At 36.8% G+C, this 21,636-nt stretch overlaps 3 protein-coding genes across 4 annotated transcripts in view; 2 read left to right on the top strand and 1 right to left on the bottom strand.

Moving 5' to 3' along the window:
• Positions 1 to 21,636, top strand: part of LOC112137138 (polysialoglycoprotein-like) — a 190,080-nt gene that overhangs the window by 155,361 nt on the left and 13,083 nt on the right. The window lies entirely within an intron of this gene.
• Positions 630 to 16,767, top strand: pla2g6 (phospholipase A2, group VI (cytosolic, calcium-independent)). 2 transcript variants are annotated; one of them, XM_024259213.2, is made up of 19 exons: positions 630 to 747; positions 1,229 to 1,449; positions 2,784 to 2,993; positions 4,665 to 4,845; positions 4,952 to 5,139; positions 5,381 to 5,477; positions 6,702 to 6,884; positions 7,059 to 7,167; positions 8,608 to 8,724; positions 9,259 to 9,349; positions 10,497 to 10,660; positions 10,729 to 10,879; positions 11,222 to 11,358; positions 11,681 to 11,758; positions 12,592 to 12,746; positions 12,847 to 12,898; positions 14,357 to 14,472; positions 15,271 to 15,344; positions 16,344 to 16,767. In XM_024259213.2, the coding sequence occupies exons 2-19, from the start codon at positions 1,235 to 1,237 to the stop codon at positions 16,486 to 16,488; spliced, it is 2,463 nt and encodes an 820-aa protein (XP_024114981.1). In that variant the 5' UTR covers positions 630 to 747; positions 1,229 to 1,234; the 3' UTR covers positions 16,489 to 16,767. The 2 variants fall into 2 exon arrangements, with proteins under 2 accessions (XP_024114981.1, XP_024114982.1); XM_024259214.2 differs by lacking the exon at positions 11,681 to 11,758.
• On the bottom strand, positions 19,252 to 21,535 carry LOC112137118. Its single transcript, XM_024259271.2, has 6 exons — positions 21,433 to 21,535; positions 21,077 to 21,301; positions 20,570 to 20,908; positions 20,132 to 20,501; positions 19,994 to 20,051; positions 19,252 to 19,845 (listed from the first exon to the last, which is right to left on the bottom strand). Exons 1-6 carry the CDS (start codon positions 21,476 to 21,478, stop codon positions 19,651 to 19,653), a joined length of 1,233 nt encoding a protein of 410 aa, XP_024115039.1. The 5' UTR covers positions 21,479 to 21,535; the 3' UTR covers positions 19,252 to 19,650.

Raw genomic sequence — 21,636 nt, forward strand, 5'->3', positions numbered from 1 at the left:
AAAAACACTGGAGATCAAACTAAAGAAGGTTTTTATTATTGCATTACAAGCTCAATTTTTACTTGATTGCTTTTAAATGTATGGATTCAAAATGTTTTTATTTCTGATTTTTGCAGTTCTGTGACAAAGCAAAACACCAGAACAAAATAAAACAGAGAAAAACAGAGTACACAAATAAAAAAAGAGAGACATCAAAGGTAGAAAGCATTCTTTAATTTTTATTTTTCATAAATTTGATTGCAGCAAACTATAGGAAATCTCCTTATGAAATGTATTAAGTGGTTTATTTAAAAAATATATATTTTTGCAAATATAACATTTAGCAAGTATTAATAAAACATTAAAAACAGAATCAAACAATGTATTTCCCAAAAGTACTCCAAAAAATATATAAACAGGAAATTTTGTTCAATAGCAACAGTAAAAATCCTATAAATAATAACTAATTTGCATTTATAAAAGGATGAATCTATTGTTTCTATTTTTATCATCTCATTGTTGGTTGTTTTCAGTTCCCTTAACTCTTTACTTACCTAAAGTAAACTAGAGCATGCCCATGTCTTATGTCCCGCCCACTGAGTCGCGTCACATTGACTCTTGACTGTGATTAGTGCGCGCTACGTCATTTATGATTTATAGCAAGGTTGGTTGAGGTTCAGTCCGTTTAAGACGCAGCAGCGGTGGTTGTTGATGCAGCGGTCAGAAGTCATCCAACCAGTCTCCTAGGAAAGAACGAGCAGCTAGCAGGTAACCTTAATCGTTTAACGCAAATTCATACGATTCCCCTCCATTTGGTCACGCGGAAGAGATAGCTCTTTTAAAAACGAGAATTTAAGGCTTAAGCACGGCATCGTTTTAGGAAATGGCTTTTGTCGGAGTTAAATACATTCCGGACCACTTACCAGAACTAAAAACTCACGAGCCGGATCTCTATATTAAAATTTAAATAAGCGACAACTTTAATTATTAATAAAGCTGAAAAAAGTAACATATATTACAAAGTGTGGCGTCTTACAGCTAACATTTAGCATTTAAAGTGCTTTATTATTATTGGGCTCCAGTAGGATGTATGTCCAACTGCGCATTCTAGCTGTTGACATCCTGTCCTGGAGATCAATAAATCATTTATCAATCCAGATAACAATCCCTCAAGCTTTCAGCAGCTGCCATGCTGGAGCAGCCTGCACACTGCTGTTTACAATGCTCCCTTTCATCTTTCTTTTGTTAGGTGGAAATGCAGTTTTTGGGCAGGCTGCTGGACACTGTCTCCTCTGTGTCAAATATCTTCACAAACCCCTACCGGGTCAGGGAGGTGGCACCGTCTGATTATGAGGGAGGAGGAAGAGTCAAGATGAACGAGGAAGGCCGCATGGTTCTGTACAAGAGCACACAGAATCAGTCTTGGGACTGTCTGCTTATGTGTCCTGAAACGCCCACTGTGGCCCTGAGGTCAGTTCCTGGAATGAATGTGAGAGCAACCTGAAAAACTGCACAATAGAGGCATGTCTTAAGGTTAAAGGTCATCCAAACTCTTCTTTTTACATTTGTTTTATTATTACTTGTTTTGCTCTTTCTGTGATCCTTAATGTATTTTTGCATTGAGTGATTTGCACACCAAGGCCACCGTAGGATAGGAGACATTTGAACCCCTACTGTATGCAAAATTACAGAAACTCTTAGGAATTGATGGACACTCAGGGTCCAAATCCCGCAAGCAATAATAAAGGACATTTCTAACCATTTAAAGACCTCCTCCCTCTTTCTCCTCACCTCTTTTTTTCCCCAACCTTCTTGGCCTGTCTAAACAGGAATTTCAACCCTGGTTGTCAAAATAAAACATGTTAATTGAAGAGGCACTCAGCTGGAATCTGTTCATTTTCTGAAGAGGAGAAGTTAAAAAAAACAACTAAAAATAGATGCACTGACTATTTATTCAACTGAATTTTAAAGCTGGGGCTTTAAACTGTAAACCAGATGTGGTTTAAGTTGTGCTTTTGTTTTACCTCCAAGACTTTCGATAAATCAGGAAATATCTGATTGCCAACAGTGCTTGAAGGCAGTAAAAGTGGAATAACCTTTCACCCCATTCAGTGCAAAAATGTCATATTGTGCTGTGGGATCTTTTTGTGAATATGAAGAGTTAGAAAATAAAACACTGGAGAAACACTCTTGCATCTTTATGTTTAAAGCTGGGTATAACTTTATTTTTGGCCATAATTTGAACATGTGTGTTCAGCAGAAAACAAAGAAAAAAAAAAGGTTTCAGGAGGGAGGGCAGTGAGGGATTTGTGTCACTATCTTATTTTGAAATCTGGTTTAGAAATGGCTGCACTAAAACTCCTCAGACATGACCTTTTAAGTTGTTGAGTTCAGAGCCTGAAAAGCCGGTTCAGCTGAAGTTTTATTCCTGGACTGTGAACAAACCGTGTGGTCGAGTTAATTTTAGAGAACAATTTAATGTTGCTGTTTTTAAACTGGAAGCTGTTAGATGCCTTATATGGAGAATAAATCTAAGAATGTAAACCTCAAGCGTTGCAGCTATAAACATTTGTTAAAAAAATAAATGGGAAGATTCTGGTTGAACAAAGGAATATTTCTTAAAGACACTCCCGTGCATCCATTATGCTCTCTGGAATGTATTTTCCTGGAAAACAATTAGTCTTTACATCGTTATGCATCATACCAGGGACTCATGCTTGTGTCACCTCATTCCCAGAAGTTAAAGTTCAAATTTATGTTTCTTCATTTCTGTTTAGTAACGGAACTCCCTGATCTCTCTGAAGACTTTTCCAGGTATCCTCAGAGGAAGATGCTAAGAACTGGTTCCCACAGTACGCTCTGAAGCTTCGGCCTTTCTACGAGATCCTTCCTCTGAAGGCTGAGACGGTGCAGACCATCGTGGACTGCATCCGCACCCACCCGGACTGGAGCTCCGCCCACATCGCAGTGGAGACCGGTCTGCGAGAGTGTCTCAAACATAACTACGTTCAGAGGTGAGGCAAAAGGTTGGGGTTTGTGTTCACTGTTCAAGGTTTAACCCTCGTGCTCTCTTATGGGGTCCAGATGACCCCACCCTTACATTGATGTGGGATTTCTCCCATGACAAAGGTGGACAGGATGTTATGAAGCACTTGTTTGGGTTTTTCTAACTTCACTAAAGGAAATCTTGCAATGTGGAATATTAGTAGGGCTGGGTATCAGCAATAATTTACAGAATCTATTTGATTCACATTTTTTTTTATTTTTCCCACTCAATTTGAATTTATACTACACATTTAGACATATTTGTATAGAACTAGATTAATAATCTATATATGTTTTGAAGATAATTGTGCTAATATGATGCAGTTCACATACATATATTAGTGAACTAATAAACCAACGATCTTGTTAATACCATTCAGTGTTACATGGATTCTCAAACAGAGAAACTCCAACGATTGTTCTGCTTCTCCTGGAGGGCGTTTCAGTTTAGTCACTAGGGGGAGCTCATGCTACAGGATTACGCCATATTCATAGAACATTAGAGCAAAAAAACTGTGTTTTCTTTAAAAATATATATTTTCTTAAAGGAGTTTGGAAAAATTCATGCCTGTGAGCATATAAACATGTTCATTTAGTCAGTAATGTATGTTTAGGTCAACCGTTAGCCGTCCTATGGGAAATCCCATTATACGTTAGCATCAAGCTATCTGACTTTGGCTTGGATCGATCTTTACTTTTATGGATTGATAATTGATTTAATACTCTTGGATGTATTCAGATCGATTTTATCAACCCTATACTAAATATTAGTGATCAATGTTGCAATGACGATGTCACTTGCAATACATGAACAAAAGCCAATTTAAAATACAACTAATACTGTGTGTTATTGCCATTTCATTTCTTAAATACTTAAATACTGACGCTGATGATAAATTGGCGATTTATTGTGCCGACCCAAGAAGTGATCTGTAACTGGCACAGCACTGGTTCTGTACCAAACTGGAAGGTGCAAAACTCTGATATATTTGTGCGATTCTGGCAGACAGTTGGTTCTTTCCACATTCCTAATGGCTGCTTTCTCCATTACATTAATGAGGCCTGAAAGCCGCACAAACCAAACCGGAAATTCATAGCACTTAGAGATGTGTTACTGAGACCTGTCCTAACACTCCACACACCACTCCTCATACACCATACTCCTCATTTGAACTACAAAACTTTTAGAACATTACAATAAAACTTTGCTTAGTCGTCACTGGCACTGTAGCACAAAATAGCAGTTCAAAAATACCATTGAGCAAATAGAAAATATGTCATTCCTTGTACTGTTTACCATCACATATGGTTTGTCCTAATGAGCTAATTAAAGGGAAGTGTGTCCAGCTTCATAGGCAGCACTGACAGCTGCTCTCATTACAGTTACTGTGTATGTAGAGCAGTGGTCCTCAGAAGGACTTCACTCCAGGGGCTACTTCAAATGGAAAAACAACTGTTTTTACTTATAGAGCTGACATTTTTATTGTGTTTTTAATAGAATGACTCAAAATAATCCATCATTTTGACAATTCATTTATTACATCAGCATTTACAGTTAGTTTGCATCAGTTAAAACTGTATACAAATAAAATCTGTCCTCCTGCAGGATTTAAATTACTAACAAGTCTGTCATTCTCCAGTCAAATCAACAATCGGGATGCTTCAGGTCAAACCCCGCTGCACCTGGCGTGTGAGCGAGGCGACTTGGCCTGCGTGAAAGAACTACTGGAGGAAAGCCAGGCCCGCACTGACATCAAAGACCACAACGGAGAGACCCCCATGCACAGCGCCTCCAAGCAGGACTCTCCTGTCATCATTCAGGTGAAGCTAAGATAAGAGCTTATTCAAACGTGGAGTTGTTTGTTCATAAAGGTGGATCATTTACTTGTATTACCAGTTGGTTAAATGTTATAAATCACCTTCACAGGCCCTGTGCTCACGCCTGTGCTCAGGGGTCAATGAGCTGAACAACAACGGGGAGACCCCGCTCCACGTGGCCTGTCGTTTGGGACGGGTGGAAACTGTCAAAGCCCTCCTGGGGGGCGGAGCCAAGTGTGATGTCACTGGGAGCAAAGGCTATCCTATCCACACTGCGATGAAGTTTAATGAGAAGTGGTGAGAGGAATCACAAAAGCAAAATGAAAAGATTGTTGTTGATTTTCATTTGGTGGAAAGCTGAAGAATTTATCTGGAGGAAGAAATAAAGTATTTTCCATTGAAAATTTGCCTATTTCAATGTGTAGAAACACTGAAAGATAAAATGTTAGTTGTTTTCCAAGCCTCTTTGACATTAGATGATGAGTTTTTCTGAGTTTGGTATGTTTAAAAAATCATTATTTTAAATTTTATCTTGCAGCTGTGCAGAGGAGATCCTCAAAGCCGACCCGAACCAGCTCCAAGCTAAAGATGCCGTTTACGGAGGAACGCCGCTCCACTGGACTAAAACTGCAGAGGTGAGAATACCCTCGGAAGCACTTCAGTTAAACATTTAACATCAACGTTCAGATTGATCCACAGGCCAGAACAGTAGAACTCATAGAACTGCATCGACCCAGCCTGTCAAATTTAATGGATGTCCTGCTATTTGCTTTATGGGCGGATAAGTGAGATCTATGAGGAAAAGCAGGAGAATTATTGCAAGTATAAACCAATGAAAGTGCATTGTAAATATAACAGAGATAATGTGTCATTCAGGTTTAGGAATCTCTACTAGTGTAAACAAAGGAATCAGTGCATTTTTATCAGTCTATAGTTCTTCAGGTTCTACATAGAAATTGGGGCTAAAATGAAAACTCATATTCAATCATTTCACACTACATAAAAATACAAACTGGAGTTAAAAAAAAGGGAAAAAAATTGTTAATGTTTTTATTCTAATAAAACCTTTGGATACTGTAAAGTAACTTGCATACTTTCACTTGATAAAATCAGTTGCAGGATAACACACTGATGGTGTGTGGAATGTTAAACTCATTAGTTTTGATGTTTTAAGATAGCATAAACTTCATGAGTGTTCGGTTCAGAATTCACAGACACATTTTCTGTTTTTTTTTAACTTTTCAAATACAGATGTTTGTCAGCATTTATAGTTTTTACTATACAGAGCAAAATGTCAACATTTTCTGATGTCTTCTTTTGCGGGACTCTAATGTCATTCATTTCTTAAGCAGCCAGCATATTTTTAATTTGTGGGAATTACAATGTTCTTCATTTTTTCTTTTTAAAATTGCTGTTTATGTGTTTTGTTTAAAAATGTTAAAGCTTTTTTTTTTTTTTTACTTTTGAAAGCTGCAAATTACCTCAGCTTTCAGTTGATAAATGGGTTTGTTGAATGTTTAATTTTTTCATTTTTGTTCAATAAAAGGAAAAAACATATAATACAATCATGAGTTGCAAACTCCAACATGAAGAAAACAAAGTTAAAAGGGGACAGAAAGAAGATTTATATTGTCTGCCCCTTTTAACAAATAAATGAATCAGAAAAAAAAGAAAAATACAAAACCTTCTGCAGATGTGGGATTCAAATAAATGCAATGCTTGAGATTTTATAAGATCATAAAACGCTAGTGAAATGATGCTGTAACAAAGCTATTTACTTCTCTGTGAATGTTCAGACTTTATGGCCTTGAATCCCAAACTGGCAGACACGCATTAGAGTCCTGGTTTGTCTTCGCCAGATGAGCCGGATGCTGCTGGAGTCCGGCTGTGACGTCAACTACCTCAGTAATACTGGCGAGAGCGCTCTTCACATTTTGACCAAGAAGGGGCGCTTCGAGGCGGCCATGGTGCTGCTTACTCATGGGGCGAATGCAAACCTGAAAGGTCAGGATGGGAACACGGCGCTGCATCTCGCCATGAAGGTTCGTGTGCGCTCGGTCTGAACTTTCATGTTTATTTAACCAAAAAGGAGATGTTTTGGCTTGACTTCTCTTTTTTTTCTATCAATTTAAACAATTAAAATGAAAGCATAAAGGAACAAAACATTATTTCTACTGCTTTAAAATGCATAAATTCTCTGTTACTGTTTCTATTAGATGGATCACATAGATTTGATCAAAGCTCTGATTGTGTTTGGAGCGGACGTAGAGATTCACAACGACCTGGGAGAAACGCCAGGACTTATCGCTGCTCGCACCAGCAAAGGTGAGGAATCACACAGGAAAATGAACCGGCATTGGAAGGGGGTTCTTCATACTTGCTCTGATGAAAATCCTGTTTTTGGTGTTTTTAACATGTTCTTTCCTGATAATAGAGGATATAAACTAGGAAAACTTAGCTTAAAATTGTACTATTTAGTAGTATTTCTTTATTCAAATTGCTATGAATCAGGAGCAAATGTAAAATATGCTTAGTAGGCCACAAGTTTTCTGCTCTGCTCCATTCTGATGCATCCACTTGTAGACACTAAATCAATATACATCATTCTTTTTCTTGTCTAAGCTGGAATCTGGCTCAGAACTGGAGGGCTGCATAGCTCTGAAATTAACTAGTTGTTGTTGTTGCACCGGTAATGTCAGTTTGGGGCTGTGAGGAGCTGTAAGCCAGTGGGAGAGATGGTAAACAAAGGGATATTGGGAAATGAGGGCAGGCCTACTGCTAACCAGCAGTACTACTCACAACGTGGAGGGTAATTTCTAATGAACTCTTGCTGCTCTGCAGAAAATATGTTCTAGAAAAAGATGTTTGTTTGTTTGTTTTTTGGCCCCAAAACAGCATAATCCCTATTAAAATACCACTGGGAATGCTTTTACAATGGACCAGAAGGTGATCAGAGTCTGTCTTTACTAACAATAACGACCTAAAGTGTCTGAACAAACATGTTTGTTAAGAACCGTTTTCACTGAGCATGGAAACCGTGTGCAGGGAATATTGAGCACAAATCTCTAAACAACCATCAGTGAAGTTTTTTTCTCTTGTTCAACAACAGGTAAAAATACAATTAGAATATTTTAAAATATTCTGTTGTGCAAAATTGTACTTTGCAGTCATAACTCTGCAAATGATGTCATTTAAAAACATAAAGATCTGTAATGTCAAATATTGACAATATTCAACTGTAAGAGACACTAAATTAATGAATAACATTTTAACCTTTCTTTAAACATTGAGTGATGGTGTTTTTATGATCTCAAAATACAATCAATTCTGTGAACTATTACCTTTAAAAAAAAAAACTGGTAAAAATCATTGATTGTAATTGATTCTTAGTAATAATCTGAATATTTTAGTGGAATGAACTTTGAATAAGAGGACTCTCTTCTGCTGTCACTCTTTTTTTTCTTCTTCCAAATGACCTGTCAAGGATTAGGTTTTTGTGTTTCTATTAAAACAATCTGTGTTATTTGAATTCTTCTGCATGATATTGATGACTAATAACTGTTTTGATTAAATGTGTGTTCAAAGTACAGCTAGGTCTAGCATTAAACCTGCTAGGTTTTTGGTGTTTACTATGTTGTACCTAATCCCTCTCTGTACAGTAGGAATGAGGCTAAACTGAGTAACATCTGGACGTTTGAAACTGCACGGTGACTTCTCATGTGCACGGCTAACAGACTGGCTCATGTGTTTGCATGAACATGAAAGGTCCCAATAGAAAGATACTGCTGGACCTGCTGTGTAGTGTAGGGGTGCAGCGTTGCCTCCCTCCCTCCCCCGGCAGTCCTCCTCCCATCACCAACAGGAACAAGCCGAAGGGCATAGGTAACGCCTCCTCCCCTCAGCTCTGCTTACCCCCTCACTCTTCAGTGTTTTTCTATTTCTTCCATTTACATTCTTATTTTCATCTTTCAATTTATGTTTTTTTATGTTATCATGCTAGATTTAACTCCAGGACTAGTTATAAATAATAGAACAAGTTTCACCTGAAAGATCTTGCCTTTAATTTTGATGAAAAATTAACATAATCAATAGATTTTTCTGTTTTGTTTCTCCAGATAAAATATAGTTTTATGTTAAAAGAATCTGAAAATGGCAAAGAGAATACATTTTACAAAAAGTAGTAAAATCACAGCGGATCTCAAAAAATTGATAATTTAATTGTTAGACCTTTTTCATAAGCATTAAATGATAAAACAACAATGATTTTTTTCTAACAGTGAGATTATTTCTGTTCTCCATCTGTTCATCTCTTAGCTCCATAAGGAAGCCACATCCTTCTTCACCTCTATAACCTTTGCTTGAATGAAATTGTTTGGTTTGCTCGGCCTGTCTAACAACAATCATGACTGATTTCAGGGTTTGAGGACATTCTTTATGTGGGCGCTGCCATGGGGGCGATGAGCAGAGGCATCACGGAAATCGATGGGCCCTATAGTGAGAAAAGGAAGTGAGTATGAGAACAGTAAAATATAACGGAACTGCTTTTAATTATATATTGTTAATTTTGTACTTTCTATTAAGATGATTGTAGTTTTTTAAATCTGATAGAGGATTCAGGTGGTGTTTGTACAATGCAAAAAGACATAGCCTAATTGGGAAAAAACACAAATCTTAAGAATAAAATCACTATAAAGTGGTAAAATAATTAAGTGAAATGATTTTTACTCGATAAGAAATCTTATAAGATATCAAAATGTAGCGACAATTAGTTCCACACAAGCATTTAAAAAGGGAATTAATTAGAATTGAATGCTGTTCACCCCATTATTAAGTATTTTTTGTTGGTTCCAAGCAAATGATTTGTATTTAGAGTTTTTATATTCCTAATTGTAGTTAAAACTAGCATAACAACTAGAAATGACTCATTTCTAAAGCTAAATGTACGCAGAATGAGAATACCTATTTGTAGAAGTTTGCCCATCTTAATAAATCTGTCTCCTTTTAAATAATAATTTCCCTTTATCTCAACTTTTAATGATACAAAAAACTCTACTGTTCTAATTTAAAGAAAAGCTTTGAAATATGTAAACAAAGATGGGTTAAAACAACTTCAAAACAAGTTAAAAAGGCTTATTCTATTAGAATATTTCCTTGAATACTTTTTGTTTTTTTTCCATGTATTTTTGTGGCAGATCAAGTATTGTCTTTTTATTTATATATTTTTACTCTCAATTCCAGCTATCTTTAAAGTCCCACTCCAAGCATATTTTTTTCTTCTGTAAAATAGTTTCCAGTGATCTTTAAGTTATGATTGTGCAGTTTTTATCCAAAATCAAAAATCCTTTGTCATTTTTTAAGACATATTTTATGCCCAGCCATACTAGCTCATTGCAATTCTGGGTAGTGGGCAGGACTGCTGGCTTGGAGCAACCCCGCCCCCTCCTCTCCATCGCTGAGACCTCTGATTGCGTGCTCACGTGCAAGCTTTTAGCCCCAAGCTAGCATTAGCAGTACAAAATTGACGACGAGCAATATATGATCAATCAAGCCGTACAGTTTTGAGATAAAGGCTTTTTTTGTGTCACACACATTGTGACAATTCACAAATTTAAGCATGCATTTACAGTGTTTCCAATGTTTCCTCCTTTCCTCAGATTGGACCGACTGCTGTGTCTGGATGGTGGGGGTATTAAAGGGCTGGTTCTGATCCAGATGCTAATCGCTCTGGAGAAAGAGGCTGGCAGACCCACCAGAGAGCTCTTTGACTGGGTCGCTGGGACGAGCACTGGGGGAATTCTCGCCCTGGCCATTGTCCATGGTATGTTTTTGCTTGCAGTTTTGGAGATATGTTTTTCAGACGAACAACAGGGTTTGTTCTGTGTGCAGGAAAGTCCATGGAGTACTTGCGCTGCCTGTACTTCAGGATGAAGGAGCGCGTCTTTAAAGGGTCACGGCCGTATGAATCGGATCCTCTGGAGGACTTCCTGAAAACGGAATTTGGAGAAAACACCAAAATGACAGATGTGAGATTCCCAAGGTGAGCTTGATTGGGGGAAATGGGAAAAACAAAAATAAAAATGACATTTCATTTACAGTTTCTACATTGTGATTATTATCATTTAAAGTTAAATTTGTTTTTTTTTCTTTCAGCAGTAACAGTAAACTTTGTTAAAACATTTTTATTTTTTCATTTATTTGCTTATTTATCAGTTGATGCTTTAGGAATCAAAGATATGAAGCATTTGCCACCACGAGTGTCTAACAAAAGAAGGATCTCATCCATTTCCTTTGAATTGCAAAGAAAAGCTAACTTTGCTTTATTTTCTCTGGTATTTCCTTCCATTTAAAATTGTTTCTGAAATCTCTTCTTCTTCTTCAGAGTGATGGTAACCAGCGTTTTGGCCGACAGACATCCAGGCGAGCTGCATATATTTCGTAACTACGACCCTCCATCCATCCAGAAAGAGCCTGCATACTCCACCACTGCCAACTTCAAACCTCTCACCATCCCGCAAGGTACTCGGAGATTTTTGTCTCAAACAAAAGTCTGTTTTTACAATTCCATGAAAAAATCCTAACCCATCTTCCAATTTCCTTTTTATGTAATCTATGAGCTTATATTAAAGTATAAATATACTTTGCTTGAGCAAGAGGATGAGTTATTTATTTATTTCTTTTTACTTTGAAGAAGTATTTAATCAGACCACCTTAAATACTTGAGTCTGCCTTCTTTGGATGCAGTAAAGAAAAGTGGAACTTTAGGATCACTGCAGTGCCATCTGATTCATGAGGACTTCAAGTTGTGCTGTTTGAGTGGCAGCCGTGTCGTTGTTTCCAGGATGGGAGGATGAGGATGTGTTGATAGTAGGATACACAGAGGAACCACCCAGAAAGCGTAGGAAGGTGACAGATGAAGGTGTGTGGATCCTGTACAAAGACATTCAGACCTGAGGAGCCCTCATACAAGCAGAGATGCACAACACTGCTAATGATGAACTGCATAAAGAAGACTTTAATATTCTCTAAAAATGGCAGTTTAAGCACCATCTATAAGCAGCCACTTCCAATGAAAAGTCGAAGTAAACGAGCGTTAATGCACTTGACGGGTTTCCATGTTCAAAACTCTGGTGTTCACGCGTCGCTGCACAAGTTTCTGCGTCTTTTTTCGGACTCTAAGTGCAACACGTGCAGCTTTGAAGGCTAAGCCAGTTAAAGTGGAAAGAAATTGATGCTTAATGTGCAAAGTTATAATTGAGGATAAATACTGTTCTTTTATAAACAGAGTTTCTGGCTGGTTTTTAACTTTTAGCTTTAACTAACACTTAAAAAAAAACATTTTGCTCTTCATTTTAAATGTAACTTTAGAAAAGCAAAAATTTATTTGATTTAAAACTGTATTTCCCCTTTCTGCATGTCTTTGGAGCAATAATAAAATAATTCACACATCAAAGTTTAATTGTTTAAAGAAAGATAGTTGGATGTAAAAAAAAACCTGAACTGCAAATAATAATTTTCCATAATTTAATTCATTTTCTGCTGTAGAAAATGACTGAGGGACGCCAGAAGATCAGGAAACTTTTAAATATTTTATTAAATAATTGATGTTATGAAAATACAAATAGATTTAGCCTCATGCAGCTCTTCATAGATTATAGATGTGAAAGTTTTTCAAAACAGTGTCAAAGACTAACCTTTAAAGACAACTTTTAAAGTTAAAATTGCTTAAACTTTTTTTAAATTCTTTTTAAGAACAACTTGTATGGAGAGCTGCTCGTTCCAGCGGTGCAGCCCCCACCTACTTCCGACCAATGGGTCGCTTTTTGGACGGAGGGCTGCTGGCCAACAATCCAACATTAGACGCCATGACAGAAATCCATCAGTACAACAAAGCTTTGAAAGCTAAGGTGGATATTTCACCTGCTCCATTTTTACCTCCATCCTTGTACCAGTTGATTTACATTTTGGAAATCAAAAGTTCTCTGTTCCTTTTTCTGGGTCTTTCAGGGTCACAAGGAGGACGTGAAAAAGCTTGGGATGGTGGTTTCTCTTGGTACAGGTAGGTCCTAAAAGGATGCAGGATTAGGATTTCTGTCTTAGAATGACGTGTCCTCTTGTCTTGTGTATCACAGTTACTGCTGCCACAAACGATTATTTTAATAGTCGACTAATCACAGATTCTTTATTTCGATTAGTCGACTAATCGGGTCTTGCGCAAATTAGCTTTAAACTAACTACAAAGTAAATATATAGCATTACCAGCGATAATGCTAGTGTGAATGCTGTAAGTGGAATTTGGCCGCTGAAGATGCTAGTGCTGATAGCTGAAGATTCTGAAATTGATTCCTAAAATCGCTGAAGCTAATAACTGAAAATGTTGAAGCTGATAGCTAGCTAAACTATTAGTTAATTACCAAATGAACCTTAAAAACTGAAAAAAGCCTAAATTAGCCAGTACAGCTAACGTGTAAATATTAGCCTAGCTCCAAAACAGCCTACAAAGCTAAAAAAAAAAAAACAAATTAGCTAAAACAGATAGCATGTAGCTGAAATATTAGCTAAACTCCAAAATTGGCCTAAAAAAACCTTAATAAATGCCAAAATAGTCCAAAAAACTAGCATAATGCTATTAAAACTTTCAACTTTACTACACTCCAACTCCATATAATATAAAGTAATGACTAATCAACTATTAAATTAGTCGTCGACTATTTTAATAGTCGATTAGTCGACTAATTGTGGCAGCCCTAATCACAATGTGTCGTAAAGGTCCAAAAAAAAAAGTATTTATAACTCGTATGTACGGTGGCCGTGAAGGACAAATCCCACCAACAAATTGATCAATGCAAAACATATTAAAGATCACAGCAATTTTTAGAAAGCAAAACAAATAATAAAAAATTAAATTTTAGTAGCCAAAACACAATTTCAATACAGAACAAAAAATAGTTCCCAGAAATCAAAAATAAATTTAAAAAAGAAGCAGCCGGAAAAGGTAGTATGGGAGATCGCTGATTGGATGATGAAATTTGTCCATTATTTCAACTGAAAGTTATTTGGCGTGAAGTGATACGAGATCTCCTCCATACTAAACGTGAATCTTTTATAAGTCTGCGATCATTGAAGACTTCTTACCTGTTCCATTTTTTTGTATTGTTTTGTTTTTTCAACATACATTTTGATTCCTGGAAATTACTTAAGTTTTCCATTTTGTTTTATTTTTATTTAGTTTAATTTTTTTGTTTTGGTTTCTAAAAATGTAACGCTGTTTTTCTTTTTTTTTATTATTATTATTTTCTATTTTTTAATTGTCATTATGATCTTTATTATGTTTTTTGAGTTGAGTGATTAGCTGGTGTGAAGTTTGCACTTCAGGGCCACCGTACTTGTGGGATGACACTACACTCACTTGAGGGTGAATAGAGGCAGATTGGTCGTCTTGCCTCAAGTATATACATCACAATGTAACAGGTTTGCAGTTGTTAATCTGTAAAGCTAACTGAGAGCGTGTTTGCAGGAAAACCCCCTCAGGTGGTTGTGAACTCGGTGGATGTCTTCCGGCCCTCCAACCCGCTGGAGCTCGCCAAGAGTTTTGTAGGAGCGAAGGAGCTGGGCAAAATGCTGGTGGACTGTGTGAGTGGACTTGTTTTTGTTTCAAGGGTGGTAACTGGTTTTTAGAGCCATAAATTTATATATATATAAGTATGACTTAATTAATTGTAATAAAATGATCACAATGTTAAGCACTGCAGCTGTATCTCATATACGAGTTGTTTTTACTCACAAATTCATGCTGCTTTTCTTTTGGTAAATTAAGAAATATTTGATCATAAAGGGAACAGTCGATGTAGTCTGATTTCCACAACAACATATTTTTCAGTATTGGATAAAACATGGGATTAATCTGCCTAAACCAATAAGATTCTAAAAGTATGATTCAGGAAATAAAGTGTTGCTTATTTCCAAAATTACTAAGTTATTCAGTACTTTTAAACGGTTCAGGAGCCTGAATGGTGCTTGAACGGGTGCTTCATATATATATATATATATATATATATATATATATATATATATATATATGAAAATAAAAGGTACATTTTTTCCAGAAACACTCAAATGTCATAAAGGAGATCGCTTGAATGTGCCTTAGATGCTTTATTTATATGACGGCTCAAAGAGGCTCAGTGTTCTGGGGTTTTGGTGGAAAACAAAAGTCACATCCACAAATAATTTATTAAATATCGCTATGTCAGCATTTTTAACCGATACAAGTTTCACCAAAACAATTATCGCGATATATCGCCAAATCGATTGGTTCCCTAAAACCCTAGTGGTTTTTAATAATAATAAAAAAATGTATAGTCAGGTTTTTGTGTATGTTTGTCATATTTAACATCTCTAAATAGTATTTTTTGTCTTTTTTTTGCACAGTGTACGGACTCCGACGGCTGTGCGGTGGACCGGGCCAGAGCCTGGTGTGAAATGATCGAGACGCTCTACCACAGGTCTGCTACTGATGAGTGTGCTACTTTCAGTTCTCCCTTTCTTCAACCACTTCTGGTTTCTGTCTGTCTTTGTCTCCTTTTCTGCTCAAACCTTAAATTTTTACCAACAACAAGTTGTCTCTTTTTTTTTCAATGTTTCTGCCCTGGGTGCATTAAATTAATTAAAACAAATTCAATTTGATGTGGCCAAAAGTGGCAGGATGATTTATAACAGCAGAAAATTTGGATTCATTTGAGGTATTTAAGAAAGAAAAAGTTATGGTGTGTCTGTGTGTGTGCTTAATGATAGCTAAATAAATGTGTGAGATGAAGCTTGAAGTCTCACTACTTTACATTCTGTAACTATCATGAGAAATTTTCGATTTACATTAAATATGAATAGCTGATAGAGCAGTTGCAGGAGGAAGAAAAATGCTTAATGTGAAGTGAAAGAAGATTTTAAAGTTTCTAAAAGGGGAAAAAAAGCTAGATTTGACCTTTGAAAAATTTAAGTTGCAGCAGAAATTCTAATGCAAGATATGATATTTTTCATTCGTCAGGGATTCTTCCTCTTGAAACTGATCTTCTTTTTGTGTTTTCATGTTGTACACAAAACTAAATAAACCTTAGATGCATGTGTGATTGTGATTAAAGCCAACTTTCTTTTGTGACACTCATAGCTTGATTTTCAGTTGTGGAACGACCCATCAGGAAATTACTGTAAATAATGAGATGTCTTGTTTTTAGAATTTAATCATTTCAAAAGCAGCTTAAAAATAAAGAAGAATAATGAAATGATTGCTCGATATATGGCCAATTTCTGATTTGATGTTTCCATATTTGCTGTTATGCAGCAATAATTATATAGGCTACAGTCCACTTTTTCTGTGGAAACGATTTTTTTCTTCTAATTTTCTTCTAGATTTAAATGGACATCAAAATGATTCAACCTTTTATTGTGTGTTTTTTCTATGGTCACTTTCGACTCCATTTCCTCTAAACCTCATTGTGTTTCCGCAGACTGAGCCCCCAGCTCTCTCAGGAGGTGATGCTGGACGAGGTGAGCGACGCCGTCCTGGTGGACATGCTGTGGGAGACCCAGATGTACCTGTTTGAAAAAAGGGAAACCATCCAGTCTCTGGCCAAATGGCTGCAAAGCAACTGAATGGACACAAATATGAACAAAACAAAGACTGAACTTCAAGGCTAACAGCTGTAATACTTCAGTACAGGGATGTGGAAAAACTGACTGGAAAAGACTCAAGATTGAAAGGGGAATCATGTCGAATCATGTGACCTTCTTACTGACATTTTCATTATTGTATTTATCTGTTATACCTTATAATGAAACCTGTTAATCTGTTCATGCAGGGGAGAGTTAGTTCTCGACCCTGCGGTAACAGATCAGCTTGAATGATAAAACTAATCCACTATCTGCACTGTTGAGGGGAAAGTTTTTTTTTTTTTTTTTTTTTTTTGTTATCCACAATTTTTTTCCCTTATATTCATTGTTTAAACTGACTGTGAATACAACATTTATCCTCACACCTTAAAAAAAAAACTTTGTAACCAGGTCTTGTGTTAATAACAATCACAAACTTTCATTTGGAGTGAAAACTAACCACCAGATTTTTAACTTACTTGAAGGGAAACTAATATCAAACTGTCTGCTGGCGACTGACTGTTTTGTACTTTTTGCATTTTTAGATTTATTACTGAAATGTAAACTATTATGAGTATATAACATGTTTACTATATATTGTATAATATTTTGGTCAGATGCATTTATGTCTGATCAATAATATTGGATTTGGTCAGTGGAATAATTTAATATGATTATATGCAAATAAAAGAATAACAAAGTTGATCAAAAAAGTTTAAATAATGTTTTAAAAATATGAATAAAAACACATTCTAATCATTTTTGTAGTTCTTTTAAATGCGACATATATATTTTATATGAAAATAATCTGATTACTTGGAATTTAATTATATAAATATCATCAAGAAGGTTTCTTAAGAGTCAAACAGGCCTGGATTTAGCCAGCTAAATTCGGGCTGGGGGATGAAGTCTGAGTGTGCTGAGAGTTTGGGGTATCATATCCCTCTGAGTCCCTAGAAAACTATACTATCATAATATCAGTTTATCTATCCATATATTTATAAGTTCTATGTTAAATGCTCTTACTCATGCTTGGGACTGACAAGCGGGACACTATTGAGGCTGCATTTATTTATTTATAAATCTTTACTCACATTCCTAAGATCTCTTCTCATTTGCTACCAACCTAACAAGCTGAGTTGTGCGAAGGATATACATTTGTTTGTACTTGAAGCTAAAAAGAAAAGCGAATAGTGTTTTTGTGCGGAGGGAGGTAAAATGCAAGAGATTATCTTTTCACCACTTCCTTCTTCTTGCATGACCTTTACATGCTTGGTTAAAGTCTTTAAAGGCTCATCTTGTTTATTTCTTTGAACATAGAATACATGAAGCACTTGATCTTACTCGGCGATCTTCAACCTTTATCTGTAAAAGAGACACAAAGTCTTATTTTACCCCTTTAGGAAAATGTGATACTGCTTTGCACTCTTCACATACATATGCATTAAGATAATAAAAATGAATTATATTCATTTTCTTAGGTGTGTTGATAAAAACAAAAATAGAAAGATAAACTAGCATTTTCTCTAAATTTTTAATCATTTTTTATTTTTAACAGAAGTTTGTGTACTTCCTTTCAAAATAAAAGACTTCCTGTGTCTCACAGGATCATCCCAGTGAAGCTAATGTTCTCTTATGAAGGTTTCAAACAACTCAAGACAAACATGACATTTTCCCTTCTTGTAGCTCAGTGGCAGATGGCCGATTCCAACTGCAGCAGGTTTATTAATACAACAAAAAATCTGCAAATTTAAATCAGGGTCAGGCAGGCACAAGTCAACAATGAGCATGGGAACATCAGAGAGAAACAAGAATGGTCAGGATCCAGGCAAGGGTCAGGGCAGGTGATAAACAAGCAGAATCAAAGATGAAGCAGGAGCAAATGCTCAGTTTGCAGGCTGACTTGCTCAAACAATACTTCACACTGAGTGAGGCTCTGTGCAGTGCTTAACCCTTCCGCTCTCCTTAGTTTGTTTACATTAAAAGTGGGGTCATCTGGACCCCCCAAGACAGTGCGCTGAACTTTTTTTTATCTTTGATTTTTGAGTTTCACTAATGTCCATGACAGACATAAAATCCTGTCCACCTTTGTCATGGAAGGAATCACATATCATATCAATGTGGTTGGAGTCATCTGGACCCCAAAGAGAGCGGAAGGGTTAAGTGTCCTGTTGGTGATTGGCAAATGAGAGAGCTGAGCAGCATCCAGGAACTGTGTGCTGGGGCTGCTGGGAGATGAAGTGCAGTCAGTACTCTGGAGATGGCAGAGAAAGGAGACTTTACCCGCCAATGTCAGTTTTCAATCTGCAGGTTTTCATATGTTCCTGATTCAACACAGTTTGAAGATTAAGATGAAAGTATTACTTTGAAAATACTCAATTTTGATTACTCCCTTAGAGATGGTGTGAGATGCTCTTTCAACTAGAGAGAACCGGGAGTAGAACTGCTGCTCCTCCACATAGAGAGGAGCCAGTTGAGGGGGCTCAGGTATCTGGTCTGGATGCTTACTGGACACCTCCCTGAGTTCCAGGCTTGTTCTACTGGGAGGAGACCCTGGGGAATACCCAGGACACCCTGCAGAGACTATGCCTCTCAGCTGCCCTGGAAACGTCCAGAAGAGTTGAAGGAAGTCTAGGCATCTTTGTTTAGACTGCTGCCTCAATTACCTGGTTCTGGAGAACCATAAGAGGATGGATGGATGGATGGTTCACAGGTTGGCACCAGTGATAGGCAGTAGAGCTCTCATCCGTGTGTGAGTATGGGTAAATGAAGCTGTGACTATAAAGTGTATTTAGGTATTAAAGTGCTATATGAGTAAACCACATTTACCATTTATTATGGTTCCACTATTGAGACATAAAAGTTCACAGCCAGAAAAACTCTGTCATGTTATGCTCTATGCTTACATTGAATACCTACAAATCTTTATTCATTTAAATTAGTTACACATTTTAACGTTACTCCAGAGTTTCAGATTTCAACCTGTGATATCAGGAATGTAGGCTCAGTTTCTCTTCTTTCCGACCACGTGTCAAAGTCCCCTTGGGCAATCCACTAAATCTTTGGTGCTCCCAATGGCCTAGTTGACATCTGGCGAAGCAGTTTTGCTGCCATTGGTGCTTGAATGTGGGCAGGAAGTGTGACTGTTGCTTTGGTCCATGCAAGCTACAGAACATCATTCACCGTTTCCAGGTCTGACTTTTGTCTGACCTTGGTTATAGCATAGGGGACATGCTCTTGTTCCTGATGAGCTTGGATGGTGGAGTAGACAAACGTGTTTTCATGGTTAACTTGGCTGTGGTGAAGTCTATTATCTGTTGCTTCTGCTGGGATTTCCTCGTACAGGTGATCAGTGTTTAACTGGTAAAAAAAAAAAAAAACATAAAATATATTAACAATTTTGACCCCCCAAAATATGAGGAACAGTTCAACATTTTAGCTTTAAAGAACAACAGAAACCATTAAAAACATAAAAAACAAAATCAATAGCATCCGTTGGAATATTTACCGTATACAAGTTTTTGACGGCTTCAGAACTTGAGGACTGAGTGGAGGTTCTCTTCTTCCTGTTCAGAAGAAATAGTCAGGTTAAAATTAGAATTGGACACAGAGATGAGGCTGTAATAGTCAGAGGTGTTGTGCTCACCTAATCCACAAGAAAACTGTGAGACAAATAAGACTACTGACTAAGACTGAAACTAAGACTAAGACTATGACTTTTGGTGAAACTCCTCCAACAATTTCGATCTGTGTTGTTGTGTTGATGCTTTTAACAGTGAGAGTCTTCACTGATGACATGAAGATTTCTTTTGTTTTAACAACACATGAGTAGTTTCCTGCATCCTGACTGGTGACTGCATCTATGACCAGGTGTTTGTTTTCCCCCTTCAGAGGTTGATGGTTCAAATACCAGTGAAAGTTTGAGTTGGGAGTCAGAGGACAGCTGGTGCTGCATGTTAATGTGACTTTCTGACCCTCAGTCACTTCTGAAGAAGGTCTGATCTCAACTCTCAGATCTAAAAGACAAAAGATTTAGTTAGGTCGACCACTTTAATGAACATTAAAGTATGAAGATGATATTTACCTGTGACAATCAAAGTAACTTCAGGAAAAGTGGATTCTTTCAGATCATTAGAGTTTTCTCCTATTTCAAACACATATTCTCCTGAGTCACTTTTACTCAGTTTTTCAAATCTAAGGTTATGCTTGTTCGGGGAGTCATAAAACTTCACCTTGTTCTTTTTTTCTATAATCTCTTCTCCTTTCTGGTTTATATTTCTGTTTATTTTAAACCAACGTTTCATTATTAGCTGCTGGTGTTGAGGATGTGAATATTCACAGGAGATATTCAGAGAAGAGCCTTTCAGAGCACAGATTCTTTTTGGGAAACAATTCACAGTCCAGCAGCTGCTGTGATCAAGACCTGAAATGTAAATAAAACGTGACTTTAATGTTGAGGTTTTCATCAAATGATTTCAACTAAATCCATACAGAGATGCTAAAATCATTATTATTTACTGAGCACATAAAGTTCACAGAATGATAAATGTGTTTTTTAATCAAAATGAACTTTGTGTTTGTTCACACTCACAGACATCAGCTGAATGAATATCCTGAAGATCTTTTACAGCACAAGTGAAGGTCTCTGTAGATGTTAAGGGAAACGTTTTCTTTTGCTCTGGTTTTCTGTTCCTAAACAAAACAATGGAGGCCTGAGGATCAGTCAGAGAACAGCTGCTGCTGCTGCTGCTGCTGCTGCTGCTGCAGTTGATTTTGACATGATGTTGGTCTACAGAGGTCTGGTGGAGAAAGATTTCTGTTGAGAGATTATAGATATTTTTCCTGATTGTAACTGATTCAAGTCAATGGAAAGTATCACCACAAACAATTATTGAAAACTTGACTTTAAATCAAACTGAATGAGAAGTGTGAAAGGTTAAAGGTCACCTGTTGGAAACACGATTGAACATTGTTTCTCTCCTGATGAACACATGCTCCCTCCAGCATAGGTCACTCTGAAACAAGCTGATGTGACTAAATCTGGTTCAAGAAGCAAAGACTTCTCATTATTTAAACCTACAAGAACGTATTCTGAGAATAAAAAGTGAGTTTATTTCAAGTTTCTTTCACACAGGAAGGAAGAATGTGCTG

Source organism: Oryzias melastigma, linkage group LG1, assembly GCF_002922805.2.
Source record: "Oryzias melastigma strain HK-1 linkage group LG1, ASM292280v2, whole genome shotgun sequence".
Taxonomy (NCBI): Eukaryota; Metazoa; Chordata; class Actinopteri; order Beloniformes; family Adrianichthyidae; genus Oryzias; species Oryzias melastigma.

Coding starts and splice junctions, on each gene's coding strand:
- pla2g6 (XM_024259213.2), top strand. CDS start 1,235: ATGCAGTTTTTGGGCAGGCTGCTGGACACTGTCTCCTCTGTGTCAAAT. Junction 2,994..4,664: donor AAACATAACTACGTTCAGAG/GTGAGGCAAAAG, acceptor GTCATTCTCCAG/TCAAATCAACAATCGGGATG. Junction 6,885..7,058: donor CGCTGCATCTCGCCATGAAG/GTTCGTGTGCGC, acceptor TGTTTCTATTAG/ATGGATCACATAGATTTGAT.
- LOC112137118 (XM_024259271.2), bottom strand. CDS start 21,478: ATGTGTTCATCAGGAGAGAAACAATGTTCAATCGTGTTTCCAACAG. Junction 20,909..21,076: donor TATTCATTCAGCTGATGTCT/GTGAGTGTGAAC, acceptor TTTACATTTCAG/GTCTTGATCACAGCAGCTGC. Junction 20,052..20,131: donor ACAGTTTTCTTGTGGATTAG/GTGAGCACAACA, acceptor TCTTCTGAACAG/GAAGAAGAGAACCTCCACTC.